Genomic DNA, 27,080 nt, shown 5'->3' with positions numbered 1-27,080 from the left:
TCAGCTGCACTTGCAATGTCACTGCACAGTAGGTGAAAACATTTCTGGAACAAATGTCAGCAAGGGATAATTTTGAAATAACCTTGTGATCTACAGTAACACAAGCCAGAAGATAACACTACTATAGATTGCTTTGCCATTTGCTGGCATAGTAATGTATTTTTATAGATGGGAGAGAAAAAAGTTGCAGAAATAAATGACAGAGCTCTCTTAGTTTCTCATGTTTCTCATAAAGGACTGCCCTGAATATGAATTTGAAATAGGAAAAAAAAATCTCAAAAGCAATAGAGCTCAAAAATAGATAAATGAATGAAAAATTATTAGGGTACCTCACTTAAGGAAGTGGTGCATACAGATGTTGAAGTATCTTATAGTAAAGCATGCTATAGGACTATGAAATATGGATAGTAAAGAAAATGGGTCTGCTTTCACTTCACCTCTGGATTGTGAAATGGATGGATAAATAGTGTGATATTCCAGACTTTCACGATCAAAATCAAAAGGAAAGACTTGGAGAAGGACCGGACATAGACCTCAACTCTGATGAACCACTGATACAGGTAGTCTCAGGTAGTCAAAGTGCACACTGAATTTCAAGCGAAGATGTGTTTTTGTGCTCGATGTAACAGAGGTCTTGGGCCACTGACAAAAGCACTTTGAGCCCTCAGTCAGCCCTCACCAAAAGCATGTGTAACAAGCTGCACAACCCACTAAGTCCCTGACCCAGCCTCCCAATAAATAAACAATATACCTAATACATGCACAAATGGCAGGGGCTCAGAAAGAGATGTGCAGCAACAGAACTTACCATCTTGGTCAGTGGTAACTGTGATAGCTGTGAACTGCTTTGGCAAGAAACTCAGCTCGGAGACGCCATTCGTGGCTTCTATTTCGAAGGTGTAGTTCACGTGGGACACAAAGTCAAGCACCGTCACGGAGGAGTTGATCAGACCTGTGTGCCGGGGGATGAAGCGGATACCTCCACCGCATATCTCACACTGGCTGGTGTCCGACCCGCATTTCTTACAGATTACACTGTATGTGAGGTCTTTCCTTCCACCGGTATCACTAGGTGGGCTCCATTCCAACATGAGAGCTGTTTCATTAATGTTAAAAATTACATTCCTTGGAGCAGAAGGTGGCCCTGCGGGAAAGGAAGGGAAAGCCTGTTAAGTTACAGTTGTCAGTATACCATGAAATGCCAAAAAACAATCTTAAGGCAATTATTGGCAAACAGAAGCTAAAAGAGCCATGGCTCTTTTCAGTAACAAATTCATCGGAAAAGTCCAGAATAAAGAGCAAAGCTCATACAGAGCTGAATAATCTAAATAAATTAGAAAGAACTCAGAAATAATTTAAGGCAATATATATAAAATGATTTGGGAAAGTCAAACCTAGACTTGATAACAAAAAAAAAATGTATTAAATATCTACTAATCTTGTGGGATACTGGGGTAGAACTTTAACCACAAAATTTATTTCCTTGTTTTATGTCTAGTGAGGCAGGCTTTGCTGATATTTATTATCTTTGATGTTTTATAAGTGTTAAACTGAGTAAGTCAGTGAATAGATAACAGCTTTAGAATAAATACAAAATGTAAGATTGTTTGCATTTATTCCGCAGTCTTTCACTGTTATGATCCCCTGGGATTTTTTTTTGCTGCTGCTCAGTAACAGAAAGCTGGTAATGGGCTAAGAGCATTCAGCCCAAGAGGCAGTTTACCCATTTCTCCTTCCCCCACAGACCTTCACAAGAGCATCAACGTAAGGGCGAAGACGTCTCCTTTGCAAGCTAAAGATGTAAGAGGATGGAGGAGAAGGAAAACAAGGCCACAGGGAGGAATACAAAGGTGGTAGCAGCAAACAGAGTATAGGAAGGCTCTTAGCAGGGAAAGGGGTGGCAAAGCTCTGCACATGCCTTCGATGAACTGCAAGTGATCCACATCGGATGGAGCCTACATCAGCCAAGGCACGTCCAACAGGTCTGAAGCCCTTATACTGACTCGCTGTGAAGGACCACATGTAAATCTGCTGAGGCTTTATTTACCAGTTTCCAGAGTCTGATGGAAGAATTTTATCGTCTGATCATTTTGAGATTAAGGGATGAAGGAAAAGCAGAAATTGTTAAGAGTCTGAATCATCTTATCTCCATTTCTCATCATATGCTTCTTTCTAAACCTAACATATTCAACAAGCACTTACAGACACAAGGTTTCAAACATAATTTGTAAACACAACAAAAAATGCTCACAGAAATTCTGTAAAATATAGGGATTTGGCAAAATGCAAGTCCTTATGCTGCAAGTTTTAAATATGTAAGATGACCGCAGTAAATTTCAACCAGCAATTGCTGCGTTTTTTTTTCCTGAGAGTTGACTGAGTGTTATATTCCCAGTGCTCAGCATAAAATCACAGAGCACTTGGATTGGTTAGTGAATGGTTAGCAGAGCTTGGAAAAGTTTATTCTTCTCTTACAAGTTTTCATGATTTATACAACCTGCATGCAAGACATAACCATAAAGTTTTGATTGAGATACTGTTTAAACTCTCAGTGAGACTCTGAGTGAACATTTTATTGCCTTAGGGACTCTAAAGCAGATTGAAAGGCCATATGAAAGATTTGCAAATAGCCTCAGATAATTCTTAATAGAGTATACTTCAACCAACACATTGATTGGCACGCCAAGTCCATTCAGAGAAAGTCTGATAAGTCAAATATCATACTGTCCTTAATAAAAATGGTAATCAGAGAAGAACCAAACATTAAAAAACCCCTGATCAACACCTTTGCAAGCTCCAGCTCAACAATTTGTAGCATGAGACCAAGACCTTGTGCCCAAAGGACTCTCAGATAAATTGGACCTTTGCCTTAGGAAGGGAAATGGCATGATTACTGTAGCAGAGCTTTTCCTAATGATTGATAAATAAATCAGGATCTCATATCTCAGCAAATAAAGAAAGTGTTATACCTACTTTTTACTATTCATTCAATTCCAAATTTTTTCCTCTTAAGATACGCCACTACTACCACCTCTGGTGCTCTGACTGGACTTTTAAACTCTAAGCTATTTGACAGAATAAAAAAGTAATTTAGAAACTCAAGCCTGTGAATAGTTTTGAAATGTGCACTTATAACTGAAATAATTCTATTTACTCACATTCTTATTTTTTAAAGATGATCCTGAATACTGAAACAGAATATACCTTACCAGAAAACATTAATATATCTTTTATTTTACTGACAAAGTATATAGAGGTAATAGCTATCACTTCATATAGCAGCAAGAACTAACACTAATTTTAATGAAGGATGGGGACAATAATAGTCAGAGAAAAAAGTCATCATTCACCAAAAGCAGTAATTTTAAAGTGATCATAGGTGTTTACTTATATGGCATAAATATGGGCATAAAAGCTGGAAAGCCTGCAAAGCAAAAAAATTGCATATGGAGGCATGGGGGATAATGTGAACTAAAACATGTTAAGCTTCTCTGTGAGTTGTAGTTGAATATTTGTGTTGCTTTTTTCTTTCTGATATTTACTTGTAACTTTAAATATCTGAGACTGTGGTTTTATTTGAATGTTTTTTACGTTGAGGTAAGTAAGTTATTGATGAGTGAGCTACTAGATTTTGAGCACTTGCAAATTAACATACTTGGAGGTGCTGCTTTGCATTACTAGTGAACAAAAAGGTTTAAGATATTTTCAGTGTGTTAGCATAACTGCTTGTGCAGAGTTCATGGTTAGCAGCCAAAGAGCCCCTGACAATAAAGACCAGTCATGATTTAAAGCATCAAGGAATCATTTAGCCGAAAAGTATCAGGGCTTGTTTGTACTAAAAATAAATATTTCTGGATCCTGGCAGAAGATATTTATTTTTGTGTTTTGCAGCTTTTATAGACAGCGAATATTGTGGATATTTCTTTCCTGGCCTTTGGCTGTGACCTTGTGATAAAACTGACACATTTGAAATACCTTAAAATGGAAGTATTTCTAAATGTAATTTGTTAATAAAGATGAATAATATTAATACATAGTTTTCCAAAGGAAAAGAGACACATGGTGCAGCCCTGAGGATGCTGACGTGGTCCAAAGCACCTTGTATCTTTGAGTGTCTCAGTTCTTCGACAGTCAAGGCAGAATTACACTCTTCTCAATTTCCCATAAAATTATTGCAAATTTGGACAGCCAGCTACCCTGAAAAGCATTCTCTAGCATCCTTAGTTGGGAATAAGCTAACACTAACACAGGTTCCTTAAGCTCCAGTTTTTAATATTTATGTGAAGATGAGAGAAATAATTATGTTTCCCCTAAAAACATGCTGTGAGAATTAAATAATGACTAGTCTTAACAAATTCCCACTGTTAAAACCAATGAGGAGTTTTAGGAATATAGAGGATGAGCCTTAATCACACTTACATATGTGCATAACTTTAAGCAAATCAGTAATCCCCTTGAAATAATTGGTAATACTCATGCACTTAAAACTAAGTATGTGTGTAATTGCTTGTAGGATTGAAGCCAATGTTTTAAAACTGGTTTAAATTTAATCCTACGTAAACTATAGATATTATGACAATGGGTCATCATAGCTCAGTTTTTGTAAGTTACTTGATCACCTTTGGCAGGCCAAAGTATAGGAATTGTTGTGGATACAGGTGATAAAGAAGTTTTTCTTTCCCTGGCTTTATCTATTTTAATTTTATACCAGGTTTTTGCTATTCTATATAGAACGCATCAATAGATGAATCAATATGGTAGACAAAATAATCTTTTTTTTTAATTGGTTTCCACTAGAGAGTGAAAGGTGATACATTTATGATTTGAGACTTAATTCTCAATTATAAGAGGAAACATGAATTATTGTACACTCAGATTTCAGTGAGTAGGGAGAACATTATCAATTACCTTAGGGGTGTCTGAAAGAATATAACTGTCCGCCTGCAAATACTGAAAAAAAATCTGAAACACCCTTCATACTCAAGGCCCCTCATGCCAATTTGCATGACAATTAAATAGGTTTTTAATTGCTGCTAAATTATGCCAGTTAAACTGTGATTTCATGCAAATATTAAGCTGTAATGACATGCAGTGAATCATTTACTAAGATTTAGAACTTGGAACAAAGAGAGACAATTAATTCTAATCCTCAGATTCAGCTAAATTATGTGTCACTGGGCTTTTATGAATGTGGCCTGATTGCTTTGTTATCATTTATGAATTATACAAAGATTATTTGACACATTGAAAAAACTTGGCAGCAATAACCCTTCTGCAGACATCTGTGTGTAAAGCTCTCAGGCACTTCTTCGTGTTGATTTTTAAGGTAAACAAGTATATTGGTGAAAATGATGGATCCTTTCCTCATGGCAAAATTCATGACTTTGGATTTCATGCAACAGAGCACAACACAGTTCAGCGGGATGAGCATTAAAAAAATATGCTCTTCTGCTTCTGAGATAAAACACAGCCCAAGTGTGAACAATGTCTTTTGCTTCATTTCAGGATTATAATGAAACAAGCATTTCTGCACTTTCAATGGAGTCGATGTCTTATGGGGAAGCACTGCCCATGCCAAGGGCAACAGAGACGAGTGTATCTTGCTTTTTGTGTGCTCTCCTTCGAGGAAGGTGAAGCACATTTTACCCTTTACAGAGGAAGGGAGGAGCCAACCAAATGCTGCCGAAGTCTAGTAAGGAAAATGCAGCTTTTTAAATACTACTGTGTGATGACCATGTGGAAAGCACTTTGTTGCTTTTTAAGTGAGAATCATCAGTTACAAACTATTGGACCCTTAAAAGTGTGAGATATTTGCCCGCTGAATTCAGAGAGGAAGGCCAGAAGTTAACCACCATGTCTGAGGTTACCCAGAATTAGCATCTAGGTCTCTTCAGTTCATTGCTTTTTATATATATACATACATATACATGGTAGATACATACTGTACATGGCACACACATATATGGTGTTGATAAGTAATATCATTGGATGTGAAATGCCATATGACATTTTTTTTCCTTTTCAGAATCACTTATTCTTTTTTCTATGAGGCATTATTGAAGGATTTTATCGTGATGGGAGCTGAAGACTGCAAAACAATATTCCAAGTCTGAGCATAATGGTAAAGTGTAAGGAAATACACATATGAATAACAATAGATACAGCAGTGTTAAAGGTTTCAAGAATGTGGCTTGATTTTGCTGCTGACAGACAGCAATGTCTCTCTACGCAGCTCTTAAAAAGTTTCAGGATAGAGAACATAGCTTCTGGCAGAAGCTACTGTTATTGAACAGTATGTGTTGGGTTCAAAATTATTTAAGCATAACATGAAAAGAAATGTGTTCAGACTCACACATTCAATATAAGCTTGCCTGCCTTTGACCTTGAAAAGATGGATCAATTTATCCAATTACATTACAGTGGGAAATGTTGGAGTTTATATAAAGAGTAATCAGACAGGGGATTAGATATGCTGCTATTTGTTGCTCGCTGTGTGTGCAGACAGCTCACTGATAGAATACTCATAGATGGCAAAGAAATACAGTAAGGAAAAAGTGTAGCAGCAAGAGATTGATAAGAGATTGATAAGTGCCAATCAAATGGGAAAAGGCTAGGAGAAGGAGATTAACAACATATCCTAATGTAATTTTCTTTTCTCTTATTAAAATTAGCATTCTATTATGTTCCCCTACAAAAGTGCACATTTTTCTTTTATAAAATATGGTTATATGAAGTAAAAATGGGAACTGTACAATTTTTGAAAAGCATATAGTATGCACTTTCACAGAATTATTGAACTTAGAGTTTGGAGCTCAACTTGAAAAAAATGGATGCTCGAAGCTAAACTCTTAAATTCATAGTCTCTTAAATCAAAGTCCTTATTTTCTATACTGCTGCACATGCAAGTTTTCCAGGAGCGAGGAAAAATTCTGGAGTAAGGAATATTTTCTAATTATATATAAGAATGAAAAGAGAAAGAAAATAACGTGTCTACTTATCTTACGCATACTGCTTTGCAGCACTTGGGGAAGCAAATAAAATGGATATGAAAACAGTTGGCTCAAAATGGTAGCATATGAAGAGGTTTGTAGGAGGAATACACACTGTTCATTCTGGTTTTGATTCAAAAACCAACTCTCATTTAAGAAGTCACAAGAAAATTTTCTAATCTCTTATTTCACTTCTCACACTTCAGGATATAAATTTGCAAATTGTCATCAAAGATGAAGAATTACCTCCAAAGTGATTAGGTGGATAAGGCCTTTTTTTACTGCACAGCTTTGTCTTTTTACTAGTCAAATCTGCTCATTTTTCTTCTAACTTTTGAACTCCACTTACCACAGTAAAGGACGACAGTTTGGAGGGAACAAGCTAAAATCTACTCTGTCTTGTACACCACCAGTCCCACTGTTTATTAAATTTAAATTAGCCACATCTGCGCAGACCCACCGAAGGCAGTGAGGTTGTATTTATGACAGAAACATAATTTTAATAACTGAGAGCATAATTTGAAAGCTCTGGGGCTAAAGACACCACTTAGGGAATAATTTGGCCTGTAGACTCTTCGTTACTGATGATGTGCAAGACGCTAAGAGCCCAGTCTGCCTGTCAGTCTCAGCATCATTTGCAGAGCTGACAATTAGCGCAGTAATCATCATGGTAGGTATAAGATGAATGCATACGAATGCATCTGCCGCTGAAGTCAAGGTAGTACCGATACCTTCCTACCGAGGCTGAATGAGAGGCAATGCGTGGTGGCACTGCACCAAGAGCAAAGCAGAAACTGGAACGTGATTCACTGCCTCCCTGGGAAAGACAGGGCTCCAGTACCCTTGTTGTGGCTGATGTCTTCCCTGTCCCCATTCACTCGGTTGCTCTGGCTGCCATCCACAGCAGGAAGGGACCTTAGCAAGTCTCCTCTGCCAGTTTTCAGCCAAGGCAGCCCTCAACATCCTTCTTTCCCTGGGGAAGAGGAAGCAGCTCAGGGGCATTGCAAGTACCTGCTCCCTGGTGCCGCAAAGCTCTCCTGCTCCTTCCTGCCTTATCAATACTAATGACGAGCTGGGCTTCGAACTGAGCTCTGAAAGATAATTACGGAATCACAATGCCATATGTGAGTCATTTTTCTGAAAAGAACTGTCTTTTGGAGATGAAAATCAATGAATTGTAAATAAAACAAAACCACATCTACATAATGCATGAATGAAACCATCCTTCTAAACAAGAAACTGTGAAGAGCACCTGGGAAGGGGTTAGTTCTGTGTGTAAGTGTTAATGCTCCGTGCTTAGGGCACTCATCTGAGTGCAGTTACTTGTAATCACTATTTTCCTGCGGGAAGTCTAGACAAACATCGTTTTCTCCCATTCTGTGTGAAAAGATGAGCTTACGTGCCGTGCTCCAGAGCTCCTTCTGACAGCAGAAAGAGTTGGATGGACTGGAGTACCTCTCTGAACCCTATGCGCCACACGTAGCTGGTGGTTAGGACTTAACCTTCTCCTCTGAAAGCCCTATGGCGAAACAACTGTCTGCTAAAGCCCTTTGGGTCTTTTGATACAGAATGCCTACAACTACGGCAATCAGCTGCAGGTCATATATATATATATATGCACGCCGAGACTGCCCAGGGCAGTGCCACAGAAAGACTGGCATGACTACGGAAGCAGGTCAGTTCTGCTAACGTGGCTTTATCCCTTGCCAGAGTCAGCTCAGATACTTCCACGTGATGCTGCCCTATCCAGTGGAGACGTACCAAACTTCTGACTGTGCGTTGCTGTTTTTTGTGGCTGTACCTTGTTTTGATGGTTTTATCCCTTAAGCTTTTGGTACACTTAGCATGTTAAAATGCTTCATGCATTTAACCGGTTAATTATTTTAGAATTATCTTAACAAGAGGACTGTGGCACAAAATTAATTTGAATCAAATCCTCCACTAGCACAATGCTATATAGGAAACTATGTATCTTAGAAAATTTTGTGAACAGATTTTAATTGTCCTTTTCAAATAACAGTATTTTATACATAAATAGAGTATTTCATCCATGGACCTTTAAGTTCTACTGCTGTTAGTTCCAAGTTTTTAGATTAAACAGATATGGTTGCTTTACGACCAAAAGATGAATCCCAGCAAGTAATGAACTGCATATGAAAAATATAGGAGAAATATTTTAATAACTGAAAAGAAAAATTATGTTTTTACAATGTTTCTAGACATGAGCAAGTTGATCAAATAATAAAAATATCTCTCCTTTGCTAGGCATCAGTTTTGTCTTAAAGCCAATTTAGATTAACAAAGATAACGAACAATTATCTTCTAAAAATTATTTTATCATAATTTTCATTTTTTCATTTTTCAATTTCAATTTTCATTATCACAGCTGTATGAGAGGGATTAATTCTGTTTTGAAAGAAGAAGATATGCTAGAGTGTTTAATCATATCTCCTCCTGATTGGATATGTCCTTCCATTCCTTCCTTTTTATGATTCTGCTGTCTGTTTTAGAGAGGCAGGCTTTCATTTCAACATGTTGGGATGATATTTGTCCTATAGTCAAAATGTTCACTTACACCTAGGGAAACAGGAGGATCTGTTGTATCACTTTTTTTTTCTTTGTATGCCTCCTCAGCGTAATAAAGTTTTTTGTACAAGCATTGTATTGTATTTAAAATACATACTCACAATTAAAATTTATCTACGTGACAATCATTACATTCTGTTTAACTGTTCAGAAATACAATTTTAAAAGTCACTAAGCTAAGAAACACTTTGGCATTTTCAGGGATATCAGGACTATATAGAAACCTGCTGTTTAAATTCAGAGTTCAAAAGATCTCCTTTAGTTTTTAACAGACTCCCACGCAAAATGCACAAACACACTCAACTTCTTAAATACACAAGTGAACAAACGAGGCACTGAAGAAAGCAATTGCAGACAACTGTACTGATCCAACTTACGGGTACATGCCATAGTCGGCGGGTCTTTCTCGGCTCGGAAGTACCCCTTCTCACACTGGCAGACAGACGTTGCTTCTACGTAGGTCAGGCTGTGGGGAGGGCACTTGGAGCACTTCACATTCCCGGCAAAAGCCTTGTAGAAGCCGGGCCTGCAAGCTGCAAAACAAGAAAACCATGTTTCACTAACAGCAGCAAGTCTTGGTCCTAAGTAAAATCTGCCTCACATATTTATAATGCGTCCTCTTTCCTTTCCGATCTAGATCGATACGGTATTCCGATCATACAATTCTACACAATTTTTATTTTGGCATGAGGATTTAATAAAAGAGGCTCTGCTCTTGGTATCTGCAATGGGAAAGCACTGTAAGGGACAAGCTTACCAATTTATAGACAGCCATCACTGCTTCTTGAAATGGTCATCTAGAAAACTTCCTTAATATCACTAAATACAAGCGCATTGTGTATGTTTTATGTTGGTTCCATGTGCCACTAAGGAGAAAGGCAGGGTAGTTTATTATCTCTCAAAGTTATTTATATGGCCTCCATATATAAGTAATGGAGACTTGCAATATTAATGTGTTTACCCTCACAATACCTTAATGAGGACTGGGATGACCTTATCCCTGTATTTATTGGTGCATTTGACCTGCCCACAGTCCTGTGAGAAGCTTCTGACAGAAGGGTCACATCAGCTGGGTCCTCTGTGTCCTGCTGGCACGAGAGGCTAGAAGGTGCTGGTAAAACCACCTTTGAAGATGTAGGTAGAAGGTGCTAATATACTCCAGCACAAATTCCTGCAAGCCTGAGGCTACTCTAATTTGCGCCAGGAAACAGTCTGGATAGCAGCTGCCCTGGGGATGGGGAACATTGAAATGGTCAGAGGTCATCAGGTCCCAGTTACTTAGAGCAGGAGTCCCTCTGGTTCTGGACCAGAGCACAACCTTAGCTGGCTTTCTGCTAGCCTACAAAGCAGAAATACGTCATTAAAATAAATCCTATCATAAATCTGTCAGGCCTGCATTATGGAATACTGTTTTAAAACCCTCTTCAGACTTCATCACACATGTTCAGAAAAAAATTCTTTCTTCCTTTCTCCTGCCAGTTACCACATTTGCACATGCCAGTATGTATACCTCTTTTTCCACTGGTTTATAGCAGTTACTATCTTATGACTTCTCAATCAGAAACAGAACTGAAACAACTGACAGAGCAGCTAAAGCATGTACAGACTATAGAGACTCATACTCCCTCTGACTCCTCCAGCAGTAGGATGGGAGCCATTGCTTTAAATACCATTTTGAAGATCCATGCAGCATTTCTTACTTTGACATACTCAAGCCTATCTTCTTTATATTGCTACAAGAACTGGGCAGTACTTCCTTCTCTTAACACAGGACAAAATAGCAATATTCAAATGAAGTCTTCTATAAATAACACTACCAAAGAGTGTGCAATTTTACAGATTCCCTGTCAGTTCATGTTAAGTGACTTATTACAAAGTATTAGCTTATAGATAACGTATCTACACATCAGCTCTGCTTCTGATTCCAAAGGGCTTGATACAAAGACAGTTTCATTAGTAGCAGCGGGCAGAATGAGAAGATGGGAGGGGAAAAGACAGCCGTTCATTGCCTATCGGAATTCAGGAGTCAATTTTTCAAATGTAATTTTAAGAGCTTAACTTTGACCCAACCGTTTCAGCCGTTCATCCCAGCGTGCTTTTCTGACTTCGCTGAATAGACGGAAGGGAGGAATCCTGCCCTGCTGTCGCTGAAGAAAAAATGTAAGTATTTCTGGTTTCAGAGATAAGAGAGGTGGGAACAGCAGGGGTTTTCCATTAGAAAGGAGACTAACAGTCGGATACGATTGTGAGTACAGTCGGTGGTAACTTTCCGCTGATTGGAACGACAGCAGGTTTGGTTCAAGGAAGAAGGCAGCACTGGGGACACAGACCCCAGGCGCCAACTCGGCCGAGCTCTGCTGGAAGGAAGGACGAGACGAGGCAACGGGAAACGGGGAAGAGCTTCACGCATGCCCGCTCCCCTCTACCTTTCCCATGCCCAAATCCTGCCACGGCTTATCTGAGGATGAACATTAAATCCCTGCTTTTTAATTGCTACCTTTCATAGGCATGGTGCTACATAAAGACGTCTGTGATTAAAAAGTTGGCAATTCCAAGTTACGTTTCTAGTCAAAGCAAAATGAATGCTTTTTAAAATCCTCATTACTCCTCAAATTTATGTCTGTCAGTTCTCAGATCACTCCTTCTTCCCTTCTGTCACCCAAATGACAAACTACTTGGGATCAAAAGAAACATACCACTCACTTTCTGGAGAAATAGTTTGGTTAAATTTCAAGCAGCTCATTATTTTAAAATAAAACTGAAGGGGAAGCTGAAGATTTATTTCTAACTCTATAAAGTAAATGTTTTGGGCTGAAATGGTATTTTTGAATTTATTTTAAGCAATTATAGTTTTGTTTTTGATATAGTATGTCTCTTGCAAGAAAGCACATACATACTCTAATGGAAAAGCTGAAGAAAATTCATTTGAAGCTAAACCAAATACATTTATTCAATAAGCCAGGTACACACCACACATCCTAAGGCAGAAGATAGCAGGGAAGCTTTTCTAAGGTTAATTTTACAAAACTATTGACAACCCCTCTGGCCAAATGTAAAATGAGATGAGCATGGTTACAATGTACTTTAAAGTAAAAACTACTCCTTCATAGACAAAATAAGATAATACAAGTTGAGTATCCCCAAATGATCCCAGATTTTGAACAACTGAACTCTGCAGAATGCTGATTGCTAACATTCAAGGTGAAAGAAAATAAACTGTTACTCTGTAAAAATCAATGAATATGCAGCATACATCCAAAACAGCATTTCAATTGCTGTACCTATCTAAGTTTAGATGTTACACAAAAATACCACGCTTTAATGACAGAATTTCAACTTTAACAGACACACTTGGTAAGATTTAACATTTTCCACAGAAAATTTGCAAATATTAGACTTACTTACTATTTTTAAAGCTCATTAAGCAGACACCCCAACTGCTATGATTTAGGAGATGTTAAGCAGTCCTGGAGATTGGAACAGTGCTTGGTTAATGTATTCCAAGAAAGACAACAAAGAAACTTAAAAGACTGAGATTATTTCAGAGAAAAACAATAACCAATGAAGGCATATAGGCATGTGAAAATTTGCCACAGTGTTGGGTTACAAGTATATAAGCTCAACATCGACTGTTAACTAAACTCCAAAAGACTTCCTCTTGAACATGATGAATATATAATACTATGTTTTAAGGGCTGTGTTTTCTTCCACCTTGTGATGAATTACACCTTGACTGAGTATTTCCTCTCCTGTGCACAGCTAGAATGATGGGCTGAAGACCTTTTCCAGCGAAATCACCACCAAAAAGAATTAGCCAAAGGTCCCTACCTCTCTCCTTCTGGCATTTTGATGTCATTATATCAACAACAGGATGGGACTGAGCCTATGAGTAAATTGACACAAGCTGAGTACATCTTTACACTGTTCATAGTCCATTACAGAGCAATCTCTGCTGCATAGAAAAGAATGAGAAGAATCTCTCCACTGTTTTCTTCTCCTCTGGCATTGTCTTCCCCAAACTGAGTATTATTTGGCCTTAGGTGTCCTCAGGGAGCTTAAGGCTAAGCAAGATCGCTGTCAAACACAGTTCCTAGGCGTTTCTATTAAAATTCACAGAAAAATTGCACGAAGGTGCTAACTGTATGTGCATTTCACTGTAATATCAAATCTACGCCTAACTTTTTGTAAAATTGTAGTTTGTAAATGTTTTGGTATGAGACTCCAAATTGCATTACTGCATGTAAATCACCACGTGGGACTTCAGGTTGACCTACCAAACCATCCACATGCACTAGATGTTGTATTCAATTTTTAGACATAAAATCACACGCTATCCAAAATAAGAATTAGGATATGACTCTGTAAAGGGGTAATCAGCAGTCTTACTCACATTCTTAAAGTTTGCCAAGTTCCTTAATGAATCAGGATCTTAGGTTTTGGTTGCATTTATACTATTTCTGTTGTTGGTTCTCTTGTGGGAGAACTCCAGCCACAGAGAACTACTTAGTGCACAAGCTGCCTGATGGCCAAATCAAAAACTTGGAAACTTTTAATCTTAATTGGGTGCATTTTTGTATTTGGAAAATGGAAAAAAAAGACGTTTCCTATGCAAAATCACAGCCCAAGTAAAATACAAGTTAAAAGCCTGTTCCAAATATTTATATACGCAAGAAGTGTCATTTTGTATGGGCTGATAAATCAGTGTTTTCGAAGTGTTTCTCATCACATTTTCTTGACTCAGCTAATAATTATTACATCAGTCATTTTCACAAGTTTTTTCTGCATAGATTAGTGTAAACTGAAACTCAGCTGTCTGAAAAAACCTTCGTGACTCTTCCAAAAACCCTTGGATTTGTTTGTGTCTTTGTTAACATGCAGTCTTTTTTCTAACTTCTAAATCAGCAGTAGATGCCTTATTTTCCCCAACTTTATCTAACAGAAATGACTTTGTGAGTTACTAATGGTACCAACTATATGAGATTTGACTTTTGTAAAGCCTAGGGGAAGATAATATATTGTCTTAATGGTTAAGTAATTAGCAGAATATTTGAATGAACAATTCAAAGACACTAAAGTTTCCTTCAGTGAAATACCAGATTATGCAGAGAAGCACTGTTAATTTAATTTGTTTCATAAATGACAACACATGTATAAATGTGCTCAACTGTAACTTTATCAGAGTTTGCCTATAATGTTTTAAAACTACAGAAACTGTGTAGTTAACTTGAATTGCCCATTCCAGTAAATAAAGTCATGGGTCGATTGCTACAAAACGCAGCTGTGGTTTTGCTTGCAGAAGAGTCCTTATTGCTAGAGACCGCGACACCTATCATGTTCTTCTGAAGCCTGGAAACTCTTCTGTACAGAAATGAAACCTGGTCAAGGCAACTGTGATGGATAGCTCAAGAGCTGTAAATCATTTTTTGCCTTAAAAAAAGGGTTATTTTCACCGCTGCATGGGAGTATGTCGCTGTGAAAAAATAAGATGGTTTCACATATTTTCACAACATCTGAATCAACGACTATCAAGTTAATTGAAGCAAAGCGAGCACAACGGAAACTCAGGAGCAGCTTTTAGGTATGCTTGACACTTGCTGCTCTGTGTGTAGGAAAACAGTCCTCACAAAAACTGGATTTTCATAGCTGGCTGAGAACTCATAATTCAAATTAAAACAGAGAAGACAATGTTGTCATTTATAATGGTCGGCAACTGCCAGTAGTTGAGGAAGAGGTGTCTTAATCTTTTGGGAACATGTAGCTTGCTATGCTTTACCATTTCATATATTTTTTTAATCCCTTCCTGAAATCCACTAACGCGCTATAACGACACGGACGTCTTTCCTGTTTGTTATATTTTGTCAGGATACGAATATCCAGATTTTAAAGTTGTCTTAGCATGCTGACATCCAATCACTTTATAAAAAGAGCAATCTAGCAAGTCTGTTCTATTCTACTATTGTGCAGAAACTGGGAATGATAATATTATCTAAATTGACTTACAGTAAAAACTTACATAGGAAAGAACAGGAGAGGGATATAATGAAAGCTACACACTGTGTATTACCTTCAAAAGGCAAAATATGATCATAAAGTCAAGTTGGCAGTAGGAACTATGATGACAATCTTCTTTGAATGTGAATACAATTTAATCATATCATCTCATGGGTTTTTTTTTCCATTTTTTCCCGTGATCCTTGTTTTATTCAGGTCACAAATGGACTGTGAGAAAAGGGAGGTAATACACTTTGGGTCATGTTTAAACTGACAGCGAGCCTATGCAGCAGAAATCATGAGGTATGATGAAGAAGTCACCAGAGAAAGACCAGTCATGACAGACTATAAGTTATGGAGTGGTAAGCTGAAACCACAAGAGTAGAAGACATCAAGTGTCAAGATAGCAAGGATCTAGTTTGGTTCAGTTCCTACAGATGGTAAAGATGGGACAACTGATGCCTCTAAAAAACTTAGTGACAGACTAACCAAATTTTTTAGAACAAAAACTGATTTTCTCTTTATTTGCTGTAAGTTTGCTAGGACTGTATTTCTGTATGCACTTGAACGCATCTGCACACATATGCCCCAAACAATCATTTCTCTTGTGTGTATCTTTTGCTCCCTAATATTTGTATTCTTTGAGGTGGACCACGGAGGATAGCATTACTCATACCCTTGATTTTGGAGCAACAAAGGAGAGGAAAGAAAGAGAGACAAGTATAAAGCTATTTTCTCAAATTTAACTACATAATGAAAAGAGATAAATTAATTGTTCCTTCTCTTTGTTGTAGTTGGGTTTTTTCCCAGTTACTTACTTTCTGACATTCCCATATCTCAATATTCTATTGATGTTGTTTACTAAAATGACTATTGGAAATGACAAAAAAGATCATTGGGAGATATCAAATAATGTTGCACTTCACATCAAAGCAGTTCTGCTCTGTACACCGTATTAGGAGCAATACAGTAACCTGAGTTACTGGGATTCAGGTCGCATACCACGCTTTTAAAGAATCTGTGGTTTATCCAAAAACTCACACAGACAAGGAGAGCGGTCAATGATATTAATTTTATCAGTGCCTGTCATATCAGATACAATTCAACAGCTCATCAAAGAGCTGGGGTCTGCACTACACAGCACCGGCGAGCACTGCTCGGTACATCTTACGGTGCTTTGTCAGCTACTCCTCCAAGTCTTTCAAGCTGCCAACTAAAGACTTCTGAGAGCAGCAAAGAGAAATACCTTGTTTGCTGCTGAGGTCACTCAAATAGCTTGTGCAGTGTGAAAATGAACCAGGTTACCAAACTTTGCTTTCTGCATACAGAGCAACAATTACTCAGGGACTTGAGCTACTTTCCTTATTTTCGCTGCGGTCCATTTAAAACCTGCTGTGGGTCTGTTCCAAGTCACGGAAGGGTTTTCAAAGGTCTGTGAGGAAGATCGACGGTCAGCTCTGGACTTCCCTTCACCGGCAGCCAAGAGGGAGGCTGAGGCTCAGAATAAGTAACACTTCGCAGTAATACATCTTCTGGTGCTCTTTTCTTTGCTAATGAATCACAAGCAGAATTAGCCTGTCACAGGTTGCCTATCCGCTGTACCTTATTTACATGCTTTTCCACTATGCTTTCTATATAAGGAAGGCACATTTAATGTGGTTAATTCTCCATATATTGTCTTCATAGACTTAAATGCACTGTTAAACACACAGTCTCATCTAATTTAATGGATCATCCAAGTGCATGGCATTTTTTTTTCTAGTTGGAAAAAATCCAGGGAAGTTCTGGGATCAGAAATACAAGAGAGGCCTGAGAGCCTTCCACCCCCTGCAACTTAATACCTGCCACCTGCTTGCTGCCCTCATTCTCTGACAAGAGTGTGCATTTTGATGTGAATGCTTTTTCACATGCATGCACACACACATTTCCTGCTCACGCATGCTTTTATATTTATATAAATTATTGTAAAATACTATGCTATTACATAATGCATAGAATATATAATTGCATATGTTTGTATATGTGTATGTACATATACTTTTTATACACACACACACACACACACACACACACATATACCTACACATTTATAGCTGTCAGAGCAGACAAAGTCAAAGAGATGATGAGACTGGAGATGATCCCTACAACCTCATTAGGTTGCAAAAAATCCGTCTCCTTTTCATGCACCAGACACTGGCAGATCATCAGTTTAGGTTCCATGCAAACTTTGCCATAAATTATTTCTCAAATTTATAACGGGCAAAAGAGAATACATTTATTTCTACTATATGTCAGCAGGTGTGCAGTACTCTAAGCAACTTATTAATTATAATTAAGTTTGCATGCAAAATTGGTATGAATAGCTTCAAAGCACAATAAAAATGTTTTCTCATTGAATCTTACAATATTTCCTTCCATCCTCAAGAGCCTGAAATAAATCTAAAATGATTGTAACAGCAACAACTGGCTACATTAAGAAAAAGTAAACGTCATCCCAAGTTTCCACAAGTGAAACAGTGCAATTAAATTCTTTATTTTATAGCTTAGTAACACATTTGATAGATATGCTTATTTTTCAGATTATTTTGCATATTCATATCCCTGGAGATCACTGGCCTATGCATGGTACAGTTCTCAAAAAAGTATGTTTCCATGTGTGATTTCAAATGGGTATTGATCTACATGTGTACAAATTACACCACAAAAAATGCGATATATTTAACTAAACTTAAGAACATTAATACTCACGGCTGTTTAAATCGTTATGCATTCTTTTTAAATATGGACTTAGGAGTCATTTTTGCATTTTTTTTAATATAAAATGGTATCTTAGACACCTTTTTTGAAAAAAAACATACAGTGTTTAGGGTGACAGATAGTTCACAGAAGACATCAGTCAGGGTAATTAAGGCTTGTAATAGGAATGTTAATCAAGGAGCCATGAGACAAGTGGGCAAGAAGGGCAGTAATGGGATCAGGAAGGCACACAAGGAAAGAACGGAAGAAAAAGACCACTGCATCTCCAAGCAGAGAAAGAAGTTGCGTCGAGCATCTCCAGTGACCACCGGCAACTAGAGAAGCAGGAGAAATGCAACCCTACGAATGCTTCAGGGCAACGCTGCCCTGGAGCAAATGGTAGGTGTTAATGATCCAGTCAAAAAATCTGGCTGCAGCAGCTAGGGAAACTCTCAATTTTTAAGTATATTCTTAAGAAGACATTTTATTGTTTTGTTTAATCAGTGTTCCATCACTGCAAAGCTTTATTTTTAAAGAGAATGCTTTTTTGATTCCTTCAGTCCCGTCCAGCAAAAAGGTGGTATGTGAGCCCCTTGGTGCAACGTAACACCAAGGAGCATTCTCTACCTATGCAAATACTCAAAAAAAAAAAAAAAAAAAAAAAAAAAAAAAAAAAACAGAGAATCAACTGCAGTTATTAACCAACACTCCAGTATTTTTGCTGCAGGTACCTCTAGAGTAGTAGAAGTGTTCCTCTTACTCTGCTGCCCTGGCTGATCCGGGACCTGGAACACAAAAGCCCGACAAGCAGCAACCTGTTTTGGTAGCCAGCACTGGGCAAGAAAGCTTGCTGGCAGGTGGCAGAAGAGTGGACAGAATGTTTGAATCTCAGAATATTTTTAACAGCTTCCTTTTAACATGTTTAGTTCGCAGTGACTGCCCAAGTCAAGGCCAAACGGCAGAATGTGCGTATTTTAAAGCGAGGGGAGCACGTCTGCCCTTAGGTGCTGCACGTGGCAGCAGCACTTCCCTACTCTCCTTTCTGAAGAAGGTTCTTCCACAGGCCTGTAGTCCTCAGACTAAAGCAATGTGGAAATCAAGAAAATCCATTAGGCCAAGGACACCACACTGCAACGCTTGCAGAAAGTGGTTTATTTAAGTCTGCTGGGAGCTGCTCAGCATGTCAAATTGCAGTTTTCATAAAGCAAACCGGAAAGAGTGGTTGGGCTGGACTTGTTGCTGGAAGGGCTTTTTGGGGGGAACAAGGGGAAAAAAAGGGTAGGTGGGTGATAAGGTTCTCAACATGGCAGGGAACTTTACAAAAGAAAAGTTTGAAAAACAGCTGTAAGAAATATTATTTAATGTAACTGAGGAAGTAACTTGTGTTTGCTGCTTTTCTCTGCATCAATTTGAAAAGAATTAGCTTCTAAGTTGAAAGACCTTGAAGCCTTCTGTTTTCATAGAAGTGTTTACACACTTAGGTACAACTGAGGTAGCCTGCCTTATAAGACGACACTGCAAATAGGCATCAGACAGTATGACTGTATCATGTATTTCTTCTTGCAATAGGAAAAAATTGAGAGATGCAGAGATGATGCCTCTTGTCTACAGATTTTAGATCCATTTTACAGCTAATTCCCTTTGTGAATTATCTGTATCACAATAGCAAGAGCAGCACTTCTCCAGGGATGTGCTTGCTTGCATATCTTTCATGATCATGATGAACGCAAATCCCCAGGAGAACTGCTCTGCAATATTGGTCCTAACACAGGGGCTGAGGAAATGGTCGAATCCATTTAAGATATGGTGTCCTCTGTTTCTATTCTTTCATTCTGCTGCCACAATTATGTTAAAAAGAAACTCATTTCAGAGTTGATTTGCTAACTCTGTTTTCTAGCTCAGTACGGTATCTGTTATGATGCCTGTAAGGTTTGCCCGAGTACTGTAGATATATTCAAGTAGTGGCCAATGTGGTGCTGGTTTCTGAAAACATTTTATCATTATCTGAAAGTTAAAAAAAGAGCGCTCTCAGACTGGTGATAACAGAGTTACAAAATCATCTCTCAATCTTAAAGTAAACAGAAATGCCAGAAAAATGCCTCCTACTACCAGAAGGATTTAAAGGGTCTTCCAGTGCTTTCTTAACAGATCTATGTATAAAAGCTTTTGATATGTATTAAAAACAGTTTGTCAGTCTCGTGATATCCTTTATCAAATGCTACAATACACATGATTCTTCTTCCCTGTCCCTTTTACTGATACTATAAACTGATTTTTTTCTCTCTAATCCTTCTCTGCTTTCTTCCTCTCCTCTCCCCTGGTATGAGAAGAGTATAGTATGAATATGAACATTGATTAGTTCATCACGGATTTGACTATACCCCATGCGAGAAGAGACCACCTGAATTTGCAGCTGCACATTTGCCTGTCCATAACAAATGAATCTGCTAGCCTGGGTTAATTCCTACCATATCATTTATTTTACTTGTTTTGCAGGGTGCATTTCGGGGGAAGTGATTCATCTGGAGCAGCCTGGTTTCAAATTATGACAAACACCAAAGCTTCCAGCTTATTAGTCGTAGCAATGACATTTGTTGATCGGTTAACCCATCAGCATCAGACTGATTTTCTGTGTAAGAACACTAAGTTACCAGACACTTCTCAAATAATTAATGGCACTTGGCTTCATGCCTCAGAACACGCTCAAGGTGCACACCGAAAGCCTACTAAAGCTCTCCCCGACATGACTTATTACTTTATTACAAAGCTGTGGAACAGCTTTCTAGAGAAGGCATACCTTGAAGGAATATAATATTCTTACAGGTAGTTATTAACAATAAAAAACTGAAGAATAGTGCAGTCAGTGTTTACAAGGATACCATTTCTTGTTATGGCCTTATTATAAGACTGTAGTTTTTAATGATTTAAGATCTCAGCGCTCAGTTTTGGGGTTCAAGTTTCACAAGACCAATTGTTTTTATGATAGATCAGCTAAAGCTACGCAATTCTTTTCTTCTCTGTGCAACTGTCTCCTTTACATTATCATAAGTAGCAAGAAATCATAGCAATGAGAGTACAATTTAACCCACCACAAGAAATACTTTTCCAACTTTAAAAACGAGAAGCTTAAAAATGTTATTTATATGCTTACGTTTTAATCATGGTTACCAGGATTGCACATTCAAGTATGGGTTTATATGTGCAATTTGTTTAAGCCCCCAGCTTTACTTGCATCTACCAGTCAGGAGAGTTTGTTTGTGCACACAAGCAAAATTACTGTAACCACGGGGAATATATAAATGCCTACAAACAGATAGGTAATGGCATAAGTGTGCAATTTCTGATAAAAAAAAAAATGCTAAAGTGCTCTTTTAAAATCGATTGTTTATACTTTAAAATGTAATTCTTTTCCACATATTTGCAGAAAAACTCACCACTTCGTTTTAAAACAGATCAAACACTATTAGTGACTCCCAAACTATTTCAACTCTGACCATCCATGTTCATTAGTACTCAAAATGAAGTTCTGAACACTTCTACATAAACCAAATACTATTTTCTGCTGTTTTACCTCTGAATGCTTGTAGGAAAATAATGTTCTTGGTTATTAAAAATTATTTCTGACACATCTCTGTATCTTCTATATTAATGTGCTAAATATCACGTAATTTGATTTTATTCTATCATTTTTTTAAGACACAATGTGGTACTTCTGAATAAAGTCACATTACGTGTCAGCAATTTACAGAGTATTCAATCTGGCTGTTAATATATCATGTAAGATGATTTTAATGAAGCTCACCAATCTGCAGTCCATTAATTACTTTACAGAATTTCTCCATCCACTAAAATCTCCAGTTTGTCTGTATCTCATACACGCAGATGACACTAGACTAAAATTAGTTCAATTTATTTTTGTCTCTATTTTTTAACTACTACATGAGTACTTCTGCTTTAGAAAATTTAGACACATTTAACGAAGGATTCTGCTCTCAGTAGCTTCACTGGCCATGCTGCCAGAGACTATAGCAAGAAAGAAAATAGGCTGTTTGTTTTGGGGTTATCAGTCATTAGTATCAATCTTTCAGAAAACTTTTCCTGAATTACAGCTAACACTTACGCTAAAGGTAACTACGTTCATCTCTTGCTCACCTCAAAAACTACGAAGTCTATCTGGGGCTTAGTTTCAGCAAATTTTGCCATGGAAGTGGCACACATAATTGTGTACTTAGTCCGGCCTGACTCTCCTTTCCCTCCTGCCAGCATTCATGCAGAACTGCCTGCAGTATTTGCAGAACTGCTTGCAGTATTTAGCCCCAAATGATTGTAATTGCTGGCTGCATTTATTATGTGCAGCACCGCATTTATTACCATTCCCACTCAGTAGTCTGCCTGCTGCTTTTCCAAGGGCAGGAATACTGATGACAGACTAATGAAAAGCAATGTGCACTTTAAAAGTGAAGGAATTTATACAGGAACTGCAACCTTGTCCTACCCGTGCAGCACAGGTAAGCAGGCAATACTAAAATGTTTGGTGAGGAACGATCACTAAATTCAAAAAATACATACTTTCAAGGTTTATGTACGAAGCATAGACTAAAACTCACAAATTATTATTAGTATTATATACACAGACACAGAATAGTGTAGATAGTAGAGTGTAGATAGATAAATAGTAACTGTATCAATAGAAGAGATAAAAAAATACGAATTTTGACCCAATCAGCCTTTGCCAGCTCAGTCAAACATTTGAATGATCTGTACAAGGGGTGCATGCATTTATATTTCATTATTTCTGTTTTGTAGATAAATCAAATGAAGCACAGAAAATTCAGCAGATAAACTGCCCAGCTATTCTGGACATATATATTCCTGCAATTTTATTTTATAATCAAACACTGCTAACCACTCCAAGCCCATCACTACTGCTGTACTAGGACTTGCATGAATTTCAGTATATAGCCAAAATCTTGGGTTATCAAGAGAAAAATCTGAATGCTGGATCAGAGATTCCTCTGGTGACTTTACAACCTAGCAATAAGTAAATCCCTTTGTGATGCAAATTCAATGCCATTTTAATAAAACAAAAATCATGAAGGTGCCCTTTAGCAGAACAGGGTTTATAATTTGTGTTTCCCCAAAGTAGTTATGTGGGATACATCTTCAATCCTTGTGTCTAGAATATTTCACATGATTGATGACAATTATCAGAGTGAGGTATTTCTACTGTGCATGCTAAGATATTCCACACCAGTCTCATGGAGATGAAACATGAATTTAATAAGAATTCTGAAATAACCAGATTGATGTGATAAATGCCCCTTCCAGTAAGACTTCTGGTATGGATATGGAAATTTGAATATAAGAACAATGTTAAGCATTACTGCAAGAATATTTTCATCCTTCCTAAAATCTGCATGTTTTCCCCATGTTTGCTGAAGAAGTACCAGAACAGCTCTATTGGATGGCCTAGACGTGCACTAGCTGCCTCAGTCATTATAATTCCTTCTTCTGCAATGCTACACACTTTCTAAACGGAGGGTGGAAATCATTCTCTCCGTTTAAAAAAGAGGGAACTGCTGCTTAGAGAGGTTGCCAGGACTTGCCCGCGGTCCTCTAGCAACGGAGCAGCACAGGCAAGGCCACCCAGCGGATTACCCCGACCGCCAGCGCAACGGCCTCCGTGAGCACCGGCCAGGGCTGTGCCTGGTCAAACGAAGAGCCGCACACCACCAAGAAGTAAAACACGCTTATGTGCTGACCAGTTTCGTGTAAACCTGAATGTGGGGACACGGAGATTTAGCCACTTCCATCAGAGCCCATACAAAGCCATCTCACTGGAGTGCCATCTCACTGGCCTGGAGCACCAACAGGCAACCCAGTAAACAGCCAAATCCACTTTTTTCTTTTTTTACAGTTTGACACTTCCTCACAGGTGCAAACATACTAACTGTCAGACATTTGGCATAAAACTGACCACTTAACCCCAGATTATGCAACTTAATGGTTCTTTGTTTAGCTATTGGCAGCAGCAGAGTAGTACTGTATAGCCACGGATTCCACCCAAACTACAAATCCTGCCATTTTTAAACAGGTACATTCATGTGAGAGCCAGCTTCAGTTGTGAAAACCTAATGTATTAACTTTGTAATATACGTATGTGTTATTGGTAACATTTTAGAGCAATGAAACTTTTCAAGAGAACTGGCGACAAGTTTCATAGATATCACTTATATGCAGAATTTTAAATATCTCACAGGTGGCCAGAACTAGCTGGAACAATCCCTAAAACAAAACAAAAATAAGTGACAAATTAGGATTATATACCCTACAACACTGACAACTATTGACGCAGCATCCCCATTTGTTGCTAAATTGTGAATTTAACTTCAGTGAGGTTTAACCCCATTTCAGCTTTTATGCGCTCATTAAGGAGCCACGACAGCTAGTTTTGAAGTTCACAGATGCCTGCTAATGAAATCGGGCTACAGACACAGGATGGGAAGCAACGCAGCTACTCAGTTAATCACTCACCCACTGCATCCTGGCCTCCGGTTGCATCACACTTAGCCCTGCGGTGGTTAACATTACATTTATTTTGCAATTGGGGATGGCAGAACAGTCAGTTTTCGCTTTGATTTCATCTGTTCGTACCTTTATCGTGCTGTGAACAAAATGACTGGGGCAGAAAGGTCAGGCCCTGCTATCCTGGGAGCTGTTAATGGGATACTACTGCCAGCATTGCATTTTGAACTGTAGTTTAAAAGCAGGGATCTGCTTTTACCAAGAGAACAGCAACCGACAATGTACTACTCAGTGTATTTCTTTGAAACTATAGAGCTTTTAAAGAACAGATTCATGTGTGGATAGAAAACTGAAGACGGACAAGCAGCTGGCTCTGGAAAACTCAGCCTCAATACAGTACCTTACATTTCTCCAGTACATTTTGATTCAATATATAGAACAATGAATATGTGCCTGTCATATAATATTTAGTCTTAGAAAAATATATATAATCAAGTATTTATCAGCATTTTAGGAAGTATTTTAGTTACAAGGTAGTTATTTTAATTTCACTGTATGGTCATAGGTAACTATCATAATGATCCTTTACTCCATATTCTTGCATTATAAACTTTTGCTTAGCAATTTCTGCATTTATTGCAAATATCATGTAGTTTAGAATGACATCATGGATCACTTGTTTTATTCCTTTCCTCACCTGTTCCATTCTGAGAATTTCTGGTTTTTCTTCTTCACTAAGATCTTACTCTCTTAAAGTGCTTTTCCTGGCCTTCCTTTCTGCAATGATTCCTTCCAGAATCTGGTTTCCTCTTCCACTCATTCTCTTATTAAAAGTATCTGGGCAGAATACTCAATATACATCCCATAGTGAAATTCTATAATGAATGTACAAAAATATATTTACTGTATATGGAAATTAATTTTTTTCATGTTCCTATGTTTTGAAAATAGTCTATACCTCTTCTACCTTTGTCTTCAATTTTTGCTAGCTATATTCTGTATTATGGTGACTTACTACCAGTGCTCTACAAAGGAAGGGCCATGGACAACTAGACTCTGAGCTCCCAATTTGGAAGGTTCTTGAAAGACGGCATCTCTCCTTTGCACTTTTTATACAAAAAATGTAGTCATGTGATTACTTTGCAATGCATTACTCAAATGTATGCTCACGTCTTGGTCAGGTACTATGGGAGTCAAAGCAGGATAAATGCTTTGCTGCAGACCAGAAGGGTCAGACAGGCCAGGCTTTGGTTCCCCCAGCACAGTAACACCTGCAGCTCTGCCTCAGACTGGTACCTTCCTCAGGCCACATGCACGTGCTGCAAACATAGATTGTTTTGCCCCCTCACAATCTGTGTAAGTTTTCTGAAATAAAGTTAATTTGAAAACTCAGACTGAAAATCAAAATGGAAATCCTGCCATTTCATGATGCATGCCAACATTGATTAAAATGAGAAAATACTCTTGTACTCCCTAAGTACAGGAAATAGCAATCCATCCTCTTCATATTAGATTTTTAATTCTTAAAATGAGTAATGTCTTAGAGATCACAGAAAGCAGCAGCTTAGGTCAAAAATGGAAATGAATATGAGCAGTCTCATCTCAGTTATAAACTGGCATGTACACATCTCACATCTGTCACAGCTGGCAGAGAACAACTTGACTGGCAGCCTGATTAAGGAAGGCACAAGACTGAAATTACAGGTAGTTTCATTTACAGGTCACATTTGTCTGGGAAAGCATACACAGCATCCTTGATACTATGCTTGGTATCAACTCTCAAAACCTATAGTTTTGGTTAGTACCTATAGGAATTCATTACAAGCTCTCTCCTTCCTCCACCCACCTTTCTTCCTGCACCTATCGTAAATAGTGCGCTTAGGGAATGGATCATCATCAGTCTCTTTTCTACTGCACAATTAAGCTTTCATGGCATACAAACATCACATAAAGAGGCCCAGCAGTTAAATTCCCAGTCACCTGCAATGATATTTGGAAGAAAAAACTTAACTCAGATTGTCTGTGAATAAAGACAGAAAAAGGACTTAACACAGCAATGGAGAAGCACAGGCACAGAATAAAGCCAATAGAAAGGGGATGCCTGTGAGTTATTTAGTGTGCCATGTTGCTGAAATGTAAAACTAGAAACAACCTCCATTCCGCAGCACATACTGCGTTAGGCTTCCCAATGCTTCCAGGATCTCCTGGATCCTTCCATGATCCCAATTAAGTCTTTAAAATTTCATCCCTAAT

The 27,080-nt window shown here is 38.1% G+C and overlaps 1 protein-coding gene across 4 annotated transcripts in view; it reads right to left on the bottom strand.

Annotated features, from left to right (window-relative positions):
* The window catches only part of EPHA6 (EPH receptor A6), a 519,018-nt gene that overhangs the window by 250,710 nt on the left and 241,228 nt on the right, over nt 1-27,080 (bottom strand). For all 4 annotated transcript variants that reach the window (XM_062597081.1, XM_062597066.1, XM_062597058.1 and 1 more), the window contains 2 exons: nt 9,953-10,108; nt 809-1,144 (listed from right to left, as the gene is read on the bottom strand). In XM_062597081.1, coding sequence (XP_062453065.1) covers nt 809-1,144; nt 9,953-10,108 — 492 coding nt within the window. The remainder of the gene's footprint in view (nt 1-808; nt 1,145-9,952; nt 10,109-27,080) is intronic.

The sequence above is a fragment of the Rhea pennata genome, chromosome 1, assembly GCF_028389875.1.
Source record: "Rhea pennata isolate bPtePen1 chromosome 1, bPtePen1.pri, whole genome shotgun sequence".
Taxonomy (NCBI): Eukaryota; Metazoa; Chordata; class Aves; order Rheiformes; family Rheidae; genus Rhea; species Rhea pennata.
This window is presented reverse-complemented; position numbering and strand designations above follow the sequence as displayed.